General features: G+C 39.3%; 1 protein-coding gene across 1 annotated transcript in view; it reads right to left on the reverse strand.

Annotated features, from left to right (window-relative positions):
* The window catches only part of LOC137546924 (organic solute transporter subunit alpha-like), a 61,769-nt gene that overhangs the window by 13,517 nt on the left and 32,767 nt on the right, over positions 1-15,485 (reverse strand). The window contains exons 4-7 of the mRNA XM_068269968.1: positions 14,965-15,123; positions 12,951-13,062; positions 5,121-5,255; positions 3,898-4,003 (exon numbers count right to left, since the gene is read on the reverse strand). Coding sequence (XP_068126069.1) covers positions 3,898-4,003; positions 5,121-5,255; positions 12,951-13,062; positions 14,965-15,123 — 512 coding nt within the window. The remainder of the gene's footprint in view (positions 1-3,897; positions 4,004-5,120; positions 5,256-12,950; positions 13,063-14,964; positions 15,124-15,485) is intronic.

Below are 15,485 nucleotides of genomic sequence, written 5' to 3' on the forward strand. Positions count from 1 at the left end.
AAGTGCTTTACAAATGTTATTTGTTGTTGGTTAAACGCAAGCGTGTGAGCTGTCATTTCTATGCATGGATCCAGGATTATTAGACTCTGCAGATCTATAGTGCTGCAGTGCTGGCCACAAAGCGAATGTTTCAGCAACACAAAGCAGGTTGGCAGGTTCAGAAGATCAGCATCCTCCCAGCTACTTCCTGACCACCTCCTGTAAATGATCAGGGGATAGGAAGAGGCATTTGGACAATTCAGTCTTCAGTCTAGCCAAAGCTGAATGTTAAAAGTGCCCAGGAAATCAGTCTTTAAACCCAGTAAAAACAAATAATAAAAAAATGAATAATGCCAGATGTGCCTTTCATAAATTTTGTGCATTGCAAATTATGATACATTCTACACAGTAATGCATTAAACACACACAAGCCTGAACTATAGCTGTATGGATGCCTGTGAACTAGAACTGTATGGATGCTTGTGTGATGCAGTAAGTCCTACTAGACATACTATCTTCTAGTGCTGCTCTGCAGCTCCTACATGGAAGGTAACAGTTTTATAACATCTTTTGTTGTAGAAAGATAACCAATTATTGATCACACCGGCAAAGAACACAGCAGTCCTGTCTAACTGAACCTCCCTGAGATATTGTGTGTTGCAATGAGATGATAATAGAGAAAGGACAAGAAGTAGCCAGAAAGCTTTTTTGTGTGACAGCTCATTACAAGTTGTAGTGCTATTGAAGACAGAGTTAAACAAACTATCAACCACTTCTCCAGTTCCTGTTATTAGTATTGTTACACAATCAAACGTTTTCCAATTCCCTTTGTTACAAAATATAGCATATCTACAATAACAGGTTAAAATAATGACACCTTAGACTATCATCTGTCCTATCATTTAAGTGGCATTTTCCATTTATATTGCTGTATAATAGTTATTCTTTTTCTATTTCGTTGTTTATATTGTATGTAATTTGTCTTTACCGTCAAACTTATCTTTGTTGTGTTAAATATTGTTTACACTTCTGTCTTTTTTATTTATCTGTGGCAAGCAAGGGAAGATTAGAGCCTATGATCGTTGTTTGTCTTAGAACTCTGGGTTTTTTTTTTAATCCAATACTTTAAGCACAATTCTGAAAAAAATACCTAGACAGAAAGTGGAAATACATGTTTGAACAGTTAAGGCCTTGTACACACTATGCCTATTGCGCTGCACAATAACGCAACATGTGAGAGCACAAGAATTCAACTTTACATCTCTGCTTCACAATGGGTTTCATTAACTTGAGGTGCTGCCTACAACATGTTTCTGGATAATGCATGACGATGCTCAAGTCTGCCTGTAATTAATAAGGGTGTTCAATTATGCATGTGGTCTAACTGACAGTTTGCGCAGTGTATTATGCCCAACTTGCTGAAAGACTTATAACTGTAATTACTTCTATGAAGGCAAATCCTGCAAACCTCACAGATATATATAATTGCACAAATAATTTTGCACAGGGAGCTACTCCGGTGTATAATATCCATCCATGGCTTTTGAAGTCAAATCCAATAGAATCTGGAGCATGACCTATTCAATAAGGGTATTCTTCTATTTTGTGTTTACACAGCAGTAACTTTACCAGAAAAGCAAAAAGTATCAGGGAAGGTAGGCCTTTATCAAATGCTCCATTTGACAAAGGACTACCTTGCCTGAAATGTTGTGCTTTTCCGGTCGGGTCCTGGTTTCTGCTTGCACTGTAGTTACTTCTGCCATACTGTATAGCAAGACATGTTATCTTGAATCAATAGCAAGGCATGTAGCCAGAGCTGCTACCAGAGTTCTGGGCCCCATGCAAGGAAAAATGTTTAAATTGCATCCCCTTGTGAAGTGTCAGATTCCCAGCACCCTCATAATGTGTCACAGCATTTTTGTGTCCATTGTACAGCACCCCAACATTATAAGTGTAACCCAGATAGCAACTTAATTTTTCAGAACATAACTGATTGGTCATTGCCATTGAATTGTTCACAGAGTGTCCAATAGGCTGGCAGGTGACAAGGACAAAGAATAATTTAGAATGCCCAGTTATGTATAGAACTCAATTCAATTTTAGCTTGGGATAATGATGTATTGGTTGTTGTGGTCATAATCATTGTGCTTTGCATCTCTTTACATAAAATAAATAGTTAATGCAAGCTGCATCAAATTTTATTATACTATACTGTAAATTGAATTTGAATATATATAAAAAGCAGTTTCTGTTTATATAAATTGTTAGAAAGTAAGAGATTGGCTCATATGCAATTAACAGCAGGGTCATTGCTAGGATCCTGGCAGATTCAGGGCACCCCTTAGCACCAGGATGTAATTAGTGATGTAATTTAACCACTTCGCATCCAGACCTTGTTTCCCACTTATGGACCAGAGCAGTTTTGACAGTTTAGCTTTGTCTTTATTTAATCAGAAATAACTTTATCCCTACTTATGACACAAAAATGAAATATATATTGTTTTTTTCAAGACAAACTTGGCTTTCATTGTATGCCATTTTTTTCCCTTGAACAATTTTGTTTCTATGAATTTTAATGGGAAAACAAAGAAAAAAAATTGAAAAAAAGCACATTATTTCTCAGTTTTACCAATACTAGTTTAAAAATAAAAAGTGCTACTGTAGATAAAAAACACAAATTTTGTTTGGTTATTCTTACCGCTTATCAAAAAACGTAGATTATGTTCCTGTCACAATTTATGGTGACGATATTTGATTCTGAAAAAAAATGCTACAGAGTGTGTTTTTCACTATGAACTGAGAAAATAAAAGTATTTTTAATGGTAAAAATCAATCTCATTAGCTCAGGAAACATATATTCCCATTCCCCAATTAGTGCTGCATCAGATAGTGCCAGAAATGCGCGCAGGAGCAAGCCCAATCCTGCACAGCACTGATTCTGCTACAAGACGTATGGTTGATCAAAAGTCAATCAAACTACTGACCAACACACTACAAACGATATCCTATGTGATTCACCTTCACATTTGATCTGACCGATGTTGTGTCTCCATGCTCTGTATGCAAAAATCGATTCAGAGTTGATCAAATAACATGTGAAAAGTAGCCTGTGCAATTGACCGATATCTTGCATCCTGCTCGATCGACTAAGCTGGCCGATTCAACATTAAATCAGCCACTTTTCATCGATTGGGAATTCTGGAACACACTCAATTCTCTCTCAATCCTATGAAATGATCGAATCGAATGGTTGATTGTACAGCCAGATAGCTTGATGTATGGCTACCTTTATTCTCAGTTTTAGATTAGTTACATACAACATAAAGATATGCATGAAATCACCAGACCCAATATGGGCCTCAATTCACTAAGCAGTTTAGACTAGTCTACTAATGATTTTTAGTCTACTGATGGTTTGGTGTAAATCAGTTGCATCAAGAGGGAATTCACTAATAATTACCAAATGTTTTAGACCTACTTTTAGACCTGGTCTAAAACAGGTCGGTAAAGCAGGGGAAATGATCAAAAGATGCAATTCACAAACGAGTAGCTATGACTGACATCCTTCTCCTCTGATGAGCTCTCCTCTGGATACAATTAAACTCCTGCATAATGAATTCAAAAGGTTCCATCCTCACGTCTAAAATACCTCACAGAATTACTTTACCTACAGAAATCAGCTGGTCTAATCACTGTCAGAAAAAGTGGGCGTGGTTACTCCTTGTTTGCCTTTGTGAATTGCATCTTTTGATCATTTCCCCTGCTTTACCAAACTAAGTATCGAATGTTTTAGACCAAGTCTAAAAACAGGTCTAAAACATTACACCAAACCATCAGTAGGCTAAAAACCATCAGTAGACTAGTGTAAACTGCTTAGTGAATTGAGGCCATGGTTGATTATTCTGTGAAAATACTCACATGATGCCCTAGATGGGGCTGAGAGAGGGGGTACACAGGAAATCACTCCCGTAGTAGAAAGCAGGTTGATAATCGCTGTTTGCAGTTGGCTCAAAATCACAATGAACTGTACAAAAACAAAACAGGTAAATCAACAGTTATTGTTTCTGACATTATATATCTATATTAAAGAAGTATTATTGTGCAGTATCATATGCGGTCTGTATACAGGGTCCCATAATGTACACAGGAACAGAATATATGAGCATATGAGACTTTAGTTTACATATTGCAGACATCATGAGTGGTTTTTGGGTGTGTGTTTGGCAGTTTTCCTAACACTATGTGTTATTAAACCTACAAATAATCACACAGACAAACAGTAGGTAGGAAGGGGGAAAATTAATTTGGTACTTGGAACTAATTGGGTACTTGGTAATTTGATATTTGGAAATTTAGTACAAAAATACAGACCATACTTTGTTGATGTTACGGTTAGGGTTTTGGTGCTCTTTAGAGAACATTTTAAAAATCCTGAGGTATTCAGCACATCTTCTCATTCTTACCCGATATAGGGATGCTGCAACAAATAACCAGATTTTCATGTACATTTAAAATGGTCGTGGGCAAATTTGTGCACAGGATGTAGCCGAAAGACAGCTCACCCTGCTCCCGAGTATTAGATACTATTCCCCCTCCGAGTTGTTACAACTTGGGGGGAAGGAACATGTCATTGTGAGTCGGCTATTGTTTTGTTTATTCAAATTTGAGCTTCTGCATTGGCTGGCAATTAAAAAATTCTTCCTCCTCACTTTCTCCTCTGTCTCAAATGACGCGCGGCAGAGGGGAGGGGAACAGAGGAGGAAGAATCCAGGAATCCTGTGCATGTGCAGAGAGGACCCACAGGCCTCCTGTTCCGGGGGTCACAGCGCGACTTTTGACGGAATCACTGCTGTAATGCATTTTGAAACCGAAGAACTGTCAGGCAGAGAGGTTAACGCGAGGCAAGGTGAGTAAGGGGGCATAACTAATTATACGTGGGTAAGCTTAAATGCATGCCCAGGGCTACTGCTCAGGGTCCCTTGAAGTACTTTTTCACTTGGTAAGTGCCAGAAAATAACATTTTAGAAGAAAAAATTATCTCCTGGGAGAAAAATCAGCAAAGTTAATAGGATAACTATGCCTGTGTTCACAAAACTGGAAGCAAACTTTAGAAAAACTTCATATACATTTTGGAATCTTACCTGATAAGCTGCAAATTTGGCGATGATACGCGTATCTGTTAAAACATGCTTCACGAGGTTGAACATAATTCCAACTGACCAGAGAGCGGTAAGGGTAGTAATAGCAAGAAGTATGTTAAAAAAAAATGCACGTGGCTGTAAGAAAAGAAAGAAGGAATTTCATTCACAGACATGTCACAAGTAAGGCACAGAGGTCTTGCGCTTAGGCCTGGTAATGGTAGCACTGCAGTGAGATCACTGCTTTCCATGCATGTAAAGGCAGCCATCAATAGCCACTAAGCATTCTGTCACGTTTACATTAAAATTGTTGAAACGCATTTGACAAGCTTTTTTCAGTCTTTTGTAAGAAATCTGAAAACCGCTACAGTTACATTTGTCTAGCGTTCTAAGAAAGTGATCAACTTACACAGAAATAGGCGAGGTATAGGAACAGGATACTCCCAGTCCTATAAAATGGTTTAAAACTAACCTGAGCTAAAAATAAACCCAAGAGATAATTCATGGTTTGTGCGGTAATAATAGTATATAGAAATTTTGCTGGGGTGTCAAATTTTCATGTTAAGGCATTACATTTTGCAGACTGAAACAAGCACAGCAGCCGTCAGTTCAGAACTAGCTTTTATGCTTTTCAGCACTCTCTTGGTAGCAGGATTGTTTGCACAGCTAGATAAAAGTGTTTTATTTCCATTAACTTTTCAGGAGAGCCGGGGCAGCATTTGACTGCCTCATTTGCAAACTCATGCCAGGTTCTGACGGTTTTTAATCACGAATACGTTTTTTCATTTGAAATTTTAAAATTGATTTTCTCAAAAACTATTAGGTCTTTTTGAAAAAAAAATGTTTTACGTTGTAGCCACTGATCACCTTTATAATCTACGCAAATATGGTGATTGTCGCATGTAGGGGGGCTTTGCTATTAACGTTAAAGCAAATTAATTATTGCTGTAATTATATGAGACATGAATACCGTACCTAATTTTTGGGTGGATAGAAGTCACCCTAAAAAATCATTACATAACAGAGAGAGACAAATTTATACAGCCATTACTAGACTCTTGTGGCTTAGTAGACACATGGTGTTACTACCATCTCTTGGATCATGAGTATACTTATTACTCTCCTAAGCATAAGTCCTTTTCAAGAATAGATGTTCTGCTAGTGGCGAGCCCCCTTAGGACGAGGATTTAAAGAGCCACAATTGAAGACCTAGTGATCTCTGATCATTCACCGTTACATTTAGAACAGGAAATTCCCTGCTAAATTTTACGGCAATGAAGATGTTGAAGGCAAATGGAAAATGTGGTGGCAGGAATATGTATTATATAATATTGTAGATAATCAAGAACATATGTCAGATCCAATATTGTTCTGGGAAACAGCTAAAGCAGTCCTTAGGGGCAGAATTAAGCGTACGTTAAAAAAGGGCGCAGGGTTTTAAACGATAAGCATGAATAACGTTTAAAAAAAATTGTACTATATTTCGCTTAAAAATAATCTATATATATAATAGAGTAAGTGCCTCAACCTTCAAGCAAGAAGAAGAAGTATTGCCCTGCCCCCAGGGCCGGTCCAAGCAAGAAGAAAGGGCTGGTCCAAGCAAGAGGAAGAAGTAGTGCCATATCAAAGCAAGGGCGAAGAGGGATAATTTGCATATTCAGTAGCAGTGCATTGTGGGTAACCACAAATGTTCGCTTATAGCTGAATTATTGCAGATTTGCTTCTGTTTTAAGAAGGCAAATTACACCAAGCTTTGCTTTTTTTTTTTTTAGTAGGAGGGCTTTTTGGTCCCTTTTATCCCCCTATACATTCTTAGTAGTTTGGGTCACCCTGAGCTGCTTGGTTACTCTGTTGTAATGGTCCAAGCCCTATCTCATACAGCCATATCAATCCCTGCTTTGTACTAATGAGGGTCAAAATTCTGAAATAGGCTGGCACATGTGGGTTTGATATGACTGTGTAAAATTTAAAGCTATAGACTTACTATACACCAGCGGTTCTGGATGCTTGCTTGACTTACCAAGAGTGAAAAGGAATAATTTGCATATTTAGTAGCAGTGCATTGTGGGTAACCACAAATGATCACTTATAGCTGAATTATTGCAGATTTTCTTCTGTTTTAAAAAGGCAAATTACACCAAGCTTTGATTTTTTTAGTAGAAGGTCTTTTTGATCCCTTTTATCCCCTATACATTCCGAGTGGTTTGGGTAACCCTGAGCTGCTTGGTTACTCTGTTGTACTGGTCCAAGCCCTATCATACAGCCATATCAATCCTTGCCATGTACTGATGAGGCTCAAAAGTCCAAAACAGGCTGTCTACATGTGGGTTTGATATGATTGTGTAAAATGTAAAACTATATGCTTGCTATACACCAGTGGTTCTGGATGCTTGCTTGGCTTACCAAGGGTGAAAAGCGTTAATTTGCATATTCAGTGCACTGTGGGAAACCACAAATGTTCACTTATAGCTGAATTATTGCAGATTTGCTTCTGTTTTAAGAAGGAAAATTACACCAAGCTTTGTTTTTTTTTTAGTAGGAGGGCTTTTTGGTCTCTTTTATCCTCCTATACATTCTTAGTAGTTTGGATCACCCTGAGCTGCTTGGTTACTCTGTTGTACTGGTCCAAGCCCTATCTTATACAGCCTTATCAATCCTTGCTATATACTGATGAGAACCAACTGTCTGAAATAGGCTGTCACCTGTAGGTTTGAAATGACTGGGTAAAACTTAAAGGGGTACTGTAGGGGGGTCAGGGGAAAATGAGTTGAAGTTACCCGGGGTTTCTAATGGTCCCCCACAGACAACCTGTGCCCGCGCAGCCCCTCACTGATGCTCTGGCTCCGCCTCCGGTTCACTTCTGGAATTTCAGACTTTAAAGTCTGAAAACCACTGTGCCTGTGTTGCCGTGTCCTCACTCCCACTGATGGCACCAGGAGCGTACTACGCAGGCCCAGTATGATAAGCAGGGGTTACCAACTTTTTAATAAAGTACTCACTGACTCAGTCTATCCAGAAACAGACAAGACAGCATATACAAAATTACTCCTAAAGGAGGGCAAAAAGTTAAGTGATGTTGGTGCATATAGACTAATACCTCTCATAAATCAGGACGTTAAAATAGTGTCTAAAATTCTGGCTGACAAGTTGGCGTACATACTTCCTGTCCTAATTCATGAGAATCAGGCTGATTTTGTGCGGTAAGAGCTGGAGTAAATAATGTAAGAAGGGTCATAACGATTCTAGAACATGTCAGGGCTTATCAAAATTCGTATAAATCAGCTGTGGTGTTATCGCTTGACGCGGAAAAAGCGTTTGACAATGTGAAGCGGGATTGGCTGCAGTGGGTTATGGGGGTTATGTGTTTTCAAGGGGCTTTTATGAATTCTGTACTGACCATGTACAGAGATCCCAGAGCCTGTATTGCTACATCTGGCTTCCTCTTTGCCCATTTTCAGATACAGAAGGGGGTTAGACAGGGATGCCCACTCTCTCCTCTCCTCTTTAATGTCGCTTTGGAACCTTTAGCAAGAACCCTGCGGGAACATGTTGCAGGTGTAGTTGTGGATGAGATAGAAGTACAACAGATGATGTTTTGTTGTTTCTTAAAAATCCTTCCATACAAATGCCACAAGTTTTTCAAATATTAAACGAATTTCGAGATCTCGCAGGTTTAAAGATACATTTGCAAAAATGTGAATTAATGTCTCTAACTCGAGGAGCTGATACTAGAGGGTGGGTGTTCCTGGGAGTGAAATTGTCCCTTTCTCAAATTAAATACCTGATCTGACACAACCCTATGAGTTAAATTATGCTCCCTTATTCCGGCAAATTAAGGACTAGTCAGACTAGTCAGTGGAATTCCCTCCCCCTGGGTTTAGCAGGGAGACTTGTCTTGATTAAAATGTGTTCTATGGGCAAATTGCTCTATCCCTTGCAGACAATCCCACTCCTACTTCGCCATAAAGATGTCAAACTGCCTGAGTCGGCATTCACAAAGTTTATTTGGCTGGGAAAGAAGCCTAGAATACCGTTCACAAAATTGCAGCTTCCTAAAGATATGGGGGGGGGGGGGGGGGGGTGTTGATTAAGCCAAACTTTAGACAATACAACTTGTCAGCCTTAATGAGACATGAACAAGATTGGATCAAGGGGACAAATAAATTCTTCAATACATGTTTGGAAATGGAGATTGCCAAACCTTGGTAACTCCTGGGCCTCCTGCACTCAAAATGAGCTGATCTACCTTTAAGACTTCATCAAAACGTAGTTTTTCGGGATACTATCATTCATTAGAAAAGCGTTCGTAAATTGTGTAAGCTACCGCATCTAATATCTAAATCTATGCCAGTTTGGGGTAACCCTCACTACCTGGTTAGTATCTCTTAGCAACAGTTCTTGGACTGGGAACTTAAAGGCATAACGAAATTAGATAATTTACTTAATTTATCCACAGGGAAGTGGCTTTCCTTTTCAGAACTTAAAGATAAATATGGCATCTCTGTCTGGAGCACACTTTCTTCCATATCTGCAAATACAATAGGAAGGAATAAGGATAAGGATATTGTTGTTACTTATAAGAAATGGAGACAAGATTTGCAGGCTGAGGAACAAATTATCCAGGAGTATAGAGTGTTCAGAGACCATGGCCCATATGCAATTCCCTTTTTCTCCTGAGTTTTCTCCAAGGTGATATTTTCACAACTTGTTATAAAATGCATTTTAAGCCAAGAACAAGCAAGAACACTCAAAATAATTTTGATAGTACTTTTTCACTAACTTTTGGATACTTGTTCAATTATAAAATGCTAAAAAGTTAGTTTAAAGAGAAGATGACACATTATCTCCTAGGAGAAAACTCAGGTGAAAAAGTGAATTGCATATGGCCCCATGTCAAAAATGAGTTGCATAGAACTTCTCACTTCATGTTTCTCCATAGGGCCAAATATGCCTTTAACTTTTTTTTACTATGCTCCTGCCTGTCTCAAGTGCAAATTCCCTAATGCTGGGTTGATGCACTGTGTATGGGAATGTTTTGCTATTGATTATTTCTGGAACAGGGTGATATCCTATGCCAACTCTAAGGGCTTGATTCAGAAAGCGGTGCTAACCTAGTTAGCACGCCTAAAGACTTTGGACGTGTTAAGTAGGGTGCTAACTAGGTTAGCACTGTTTTGAAAATCAACTTGTGCGCAAAGTCCAGCGCGCAAAACTTTGTGCACACAATGCGGTGCACACAAAACGGCGCACCTGATGGGCCTATAAGGTCGCATGGGGTGCGACCTTAACGGCGTACTATGCGACGTTAAGGTCGCACCCCATGAGACCTTATAGGCGCATCTGGTGCTCCGTTATCGACATTTTGTGTGACCTCGCCGTGCGCGCGCAAAGTTTTTGAGCGCTGGACTTTGCGCACAAGTTGATTTTATCACGACCTAACTGAGTTTAGGCGTGATAGAGGGCTTTTCACAAGCGTGCTAACAGTTAGCACTGCTTTCTGAATCAAGCCCTATGTGTGATAAAGAGGTAGCCAAGGATGTGATGCTTTGTTTATTTTATTTCCAACGGCAATGAGGGTGAGCATCACAAAACAAAACCATCGCCACTCTACCACATTATTTTGGCCACTGCGAGACGAGTAATTTTTCAAGTATGGATTTCTCCACAACATCCAACCCTTTCTCATCTCAAGAAGTAACTCTCTCAACTTTTTTTATTGAAGAAACTGCATACTTTCCAAGCTCTGGATAAACGCACTAAATGTTTTTTTCAGGACTTGGAAAAACTATATATCATGGGCTCCTTTTCCTAAATGGAAATTAATGCTCTAATGGGTTCCTTTGTTCTGACGGAATGGTATTGTTTGGAACAGATTGGGGGAACCCTGGGTAGATTGGAGTGTAGGCGTGGGGAAGAGACTCCATCTGCTCAGTTGGGGATAATGAGAGGTGTTGTTTTATTGGTAGAACTGAAAGGGATATTATACCTGATTCTGAGTCCTTTGTTTATTAAAACTGTAATGGTTTGTTACTGACTGTAGCTCTGCTTTTCCAAAGTTATTCCAGTATACAGAGAGAGAAAAGGGGGAAGGGAGAGGTGGGAGGGTTAGGGTTTTGGAGTTTTTTATGATGTATCAAATGTTATGTGATTCTTTCAATGTCATTCCTATCATACAATCTGTCCAGTCTTCCTGCTAGAAGCTAGTTGCGTTTTTTGAAAATAAAAAACTGTGGGCATTACTATGGAGGAGTGTGTCCAGCACATCCAGCATACAGAAATAATCTTCACTGGCTCTATTACTGAGTAAAATGTGTTCAAAATGATAGAAAGCAGAAATATAGCTTCAAATGAATGTAAACAATCATCAGCTGCAGCTCTAAGTGTTCCTGTCTCTCTCTCTCTCTCTGTCTCTCTCTCTCTCTCTCTCTCTCTCTCTCTGCCAAGCAGTGTAAAGTAAACAGTTTACAGTCAGGTTACAGTTCAGCTCTTTCTCCCCCTCCCCCCAAAGCCGACACAAATTGTTACAAACAGCTGGTAAACAACGTATTTTTTTTCACACCGGCTGTGGTGAGAGACCTCTGAAAAGCTTTCTAGTGTTGCTGCCTAAATGCTCTTTAGGTATGTGGAGTTTACAGAAGAACAGTTTCTTTGATACTTGTTCTTTAATGTGTGTGCTCTTAATGGGCACCTTTACAATGACTGTACACTATGACATTGCTGTCACCTTTTTTCTCCCTCTGAACCGAATGGTAAACTGAGTTGAACTGACACTGCTAGCATTCTGCAATGATGGCAGTTAGTAAATGTAGCTGCTCTGTAGATGTCCAGCTAACTGTCATGCCAGCTACAAGCAGGCAGAGATCTTCTTCATTTGCAACTGATGCAGCAGTTACACACTTGTTTATATAATAATGTAGTGTTCCCTGTTAAGTTATAGAGAACAAGATTTACTATTGAATTATTTTTAGGGAGGAGAGGGGGGTGGTAGTTGGCATTTTAGCATTATTACAGCCTGCTACAAAAAATCTTGGTGATCCCAGTTGCTCATAACCTAACTGAGAATATAGGATGCAATGGTATTGCTTGTGGCAATGCCTTAATTCCAAAGCATATCAAGCTAATTTGAAAGAAAAAGAGACCTCACAGAGTTGCAGAGAGATTGAGAATTTTGGACTGTAAGCCTATTTGGCAGGGCCCTCCTCCCCATTTGTTCTACTTCACCACCATATGGACTCGTATGCTATATTTATCCCTACATTGTTACATCACTATTATGTGTGCCATTGTTGAAGGCTATAATGTTTAAGGTTGTAATGTCTCCCCATCTATTGTATAGTGCTGTGTAATATGATAGTTTTTCTTATAAATAAAGTTTAATAACAATAATGAGAGCTAATATACATGGAATAGTTTAAAGGAGCATTAAGTGAGCATTGTTGTCCCTCACAGTGCCAAAGAATAAAATGAGCCAAATGGCTAAATGCAAACCTGTAACCTGGCAGGGGCTCTGACACAGGAGACCAGGGTTCGAATCTCAGCACTTCCTGCTCAGTAAGCCAGCACCTATTCAGTGAGGAGACCTTGGGCAAGGCTCCCTAACACTGCTACTGCCTATAGAGTGTGCCCTAGTGGCTGCAGCTCTGGCGCTTTGAGTCTCCCAGGAGAAAAGCGCAATATACAGTAAATGTTCTGTGTCTTGTCTTGGTGAAAAGGGGTCTGCAGTAGACTTCATGGCTGTGTCCTCCTTCTCCACCACCCTATATGTCCCCAATATGAATAAAGCCACAAACATAGAACAAAATCTGAATCACTACAGTCCAAGAAAATACTTACATCTCCAATTATATAAGTTGAATTAGTCCAAAGTACGACTTGCAGAAACATGAGAATTGGCCTAATCAGTGCAAACTGGAAAGTCCCCAACTTCAAGATAAACAAAGTCCGTCTGGAAAAGTAAAAAGCCCCCAAAATATTAATTTTTTTTAATCTTTACTTGAAGGGATACTTAAGCCTGGAATAAAAAAATCAGTTTTACTCACCTGGGGCTTCTACCAGTCCCCTGCAGCCGTCCTGTGCTCTCGCAGTCACTCACGGATCCACCGGTCCCCCGCCGCCAGCTTCTTTTGCTGACAGGCCTGGCCATGCGTAGCCTTCTTCAAATTCCCTGCCCTCAATACCGTGTGCCTGGGCAGGATGCTATTTAGGACGGGAATATGAAGGAGACCCGAAGCAGGATGCTATTTAGGACGGGAATATGAAGAAGGACACCCGAGGCAGGATGCTATTTAGGACGGGAATATGAAGAAGGAGACCCGAGGCCAGGCTTTCAAAGGCACAGTAAACCTGTCACCGAAAATTAAACTACCTGGCGGCGGGGGACAAGAGGATCTGTCAGTGACTACGAGGGCCTTGGGACAACTGCAGGCGGCTGGTAGAAGCCCTAGGCAAGTAAAACGGATTTTTTTATTGCAGTCTTAAGTATACCTTTAAACAAGAGCAATAGCATATGAAGATAATTGAAGACATTGCTTTCTGTTAACAGGCACTTACTGACAGTCCTGCGCCTTTTATAATAAACAAAGTAAAATTGTATTTACTGAACCACAGTTAAATCATTTTGAAACTGATCAAGTCCTTCTTTCTAATATGAATGAGAGTATGAATGAAAGTTGATAGTTGTGAAAAGTATTCCACCATTACATATATTAAATCACTTACCAGCTATAGTGTTTGTAGCAGGTTATATAGTACATTATAATAGTGTGCTTGTATAAAAATCAATCACTATTCATTTTTTTTATTTAGAGAGGGTATATCGGTAAAAAAACTGATGAAAAGGGTTATAAAAGTGGAAAACAAAAAATAAAATCTTAGATTGCCATTAATTAATAAACCCCTTGGACCTGGCAGTGGTTTCATCCATTCATTGGCTTCTAGCATCTCTATTTATCCACACATCCTACTGTTGTAAGTGCAGGCATATTTAGTTCTTTGGCCCAATTTTCTCACTTCCTGATAGTTACACAGCTAACACCAAAACAGGGAGTGGTGTGGGTTGCAATATTTTATGGGTCACGACAAATAACATTTATATTGCGCTTTTCCCTGGCGGACTCAAAGCGCCAGAGCTACAGCCACTAGGGCGCGCTCTATAGGCAGTAGCAGTGTTAGGGAGACTTGCCCAAGGTCTCCCACTGAATAAGTGCTGGCTTACTGAACAGGAAGAGCTGAGATTCGAACCCAGGTCTCATGTGTCAGAGGCAGAGCAAAGCCCTTAGCCAGTATACTATTCAGCCACTATTCATGGGTGTCATGAAGAAAAAATGTGGGTTAAAAAACAACAAAACACTTTACAACACCTGTTCCGGTAACAATTGTCTAAAATGGGAATTCTTTTTATTTGGGGAAATGTCTTTTCACTTTCAGTAAGATAAGAAAAGGGAACATTGAACAGGAATACAAACAGCAGTAAAATCTGAAAAACTTTTTTCAACCTCTCTTCAGTTTATCTAGAAATAAAGTTGTCTTCATTTGTATCTGGTAATGGACACATACGTGTTGTGTTAAATAGTCAGGGAGGTTTTTGAACTAAAAAAAAAATAGTCAGGGAGGCAGTAAAACTGAAACTAGGTTTATATACAGGATTCACCAACTCTCTACATTAGCAGTATCTTCTCTCCGTGCCCCTAGCCAGGCAAAACAGGAACCAACGACCCACAACAGTCCACATAATCTTATGCAGTAGAACAGTGACATCTATGATACATTGTGGAAATGTATAAATCAGTTATTACTCCATCTGGGTAAGATCTGGGGTGTATGAAGAGATCAAAGCATTTTGCCTCACCTTGAAATAGGATTACGTGGAAAACATACACAGCAACAGCAAAGTGGGCCTGTGTTGAGTTGCAGTCTTTTTCCTCCAAACTTATTCAGGAACTCTCTTCTACCTCCACATTCAGTCACCAGCATGATCTGAAACTTGTGTATATAAACAGCAAGAAACCTTTTATTGGAGAAAAACAAGATTTAGTAAATACTTAAAAAAAAAAGTAAGATTCAGTAATTATGTACAATCACTTATAAAAATGAAGGAGAAATTACATCTTATTCACAGAAATATTTAAGACTTTGTTCCTGTAGACAGAGTTGCCCCCTCCCCCCCCCCCCCCCTCTTCTGGCTATAACACAAATTCCGGACATAAAGTAATTTTGAATTATGTGTTCAGTCATATGGCATCAAATTATCACCCAGGAGATTATGTTCATATATGCTGAAGGGTCTTTTTTTTATTTTATTTTTTATAAATTGTACATACAAATAATGCAGTGTTACACTTTCTGTAACAATTCTGTAATAATTCTGTA

This window comes from Hyperolius riggenbachi, chromosome 2, assembly GCF_040937935.1.
Source record: "Hyperolius riggenbachi isolate aHypRig1 chromosome 2, aHypRig1.pri, whole genome shotgun sequence".
Taxonomy (NCBI): domain Eukaryota; kingdom Metazoa; phylum Chordata; class Amphibia; order Anura; family Hyperoliidae; genus Hyperolius; species Hyperolius riggenbachi.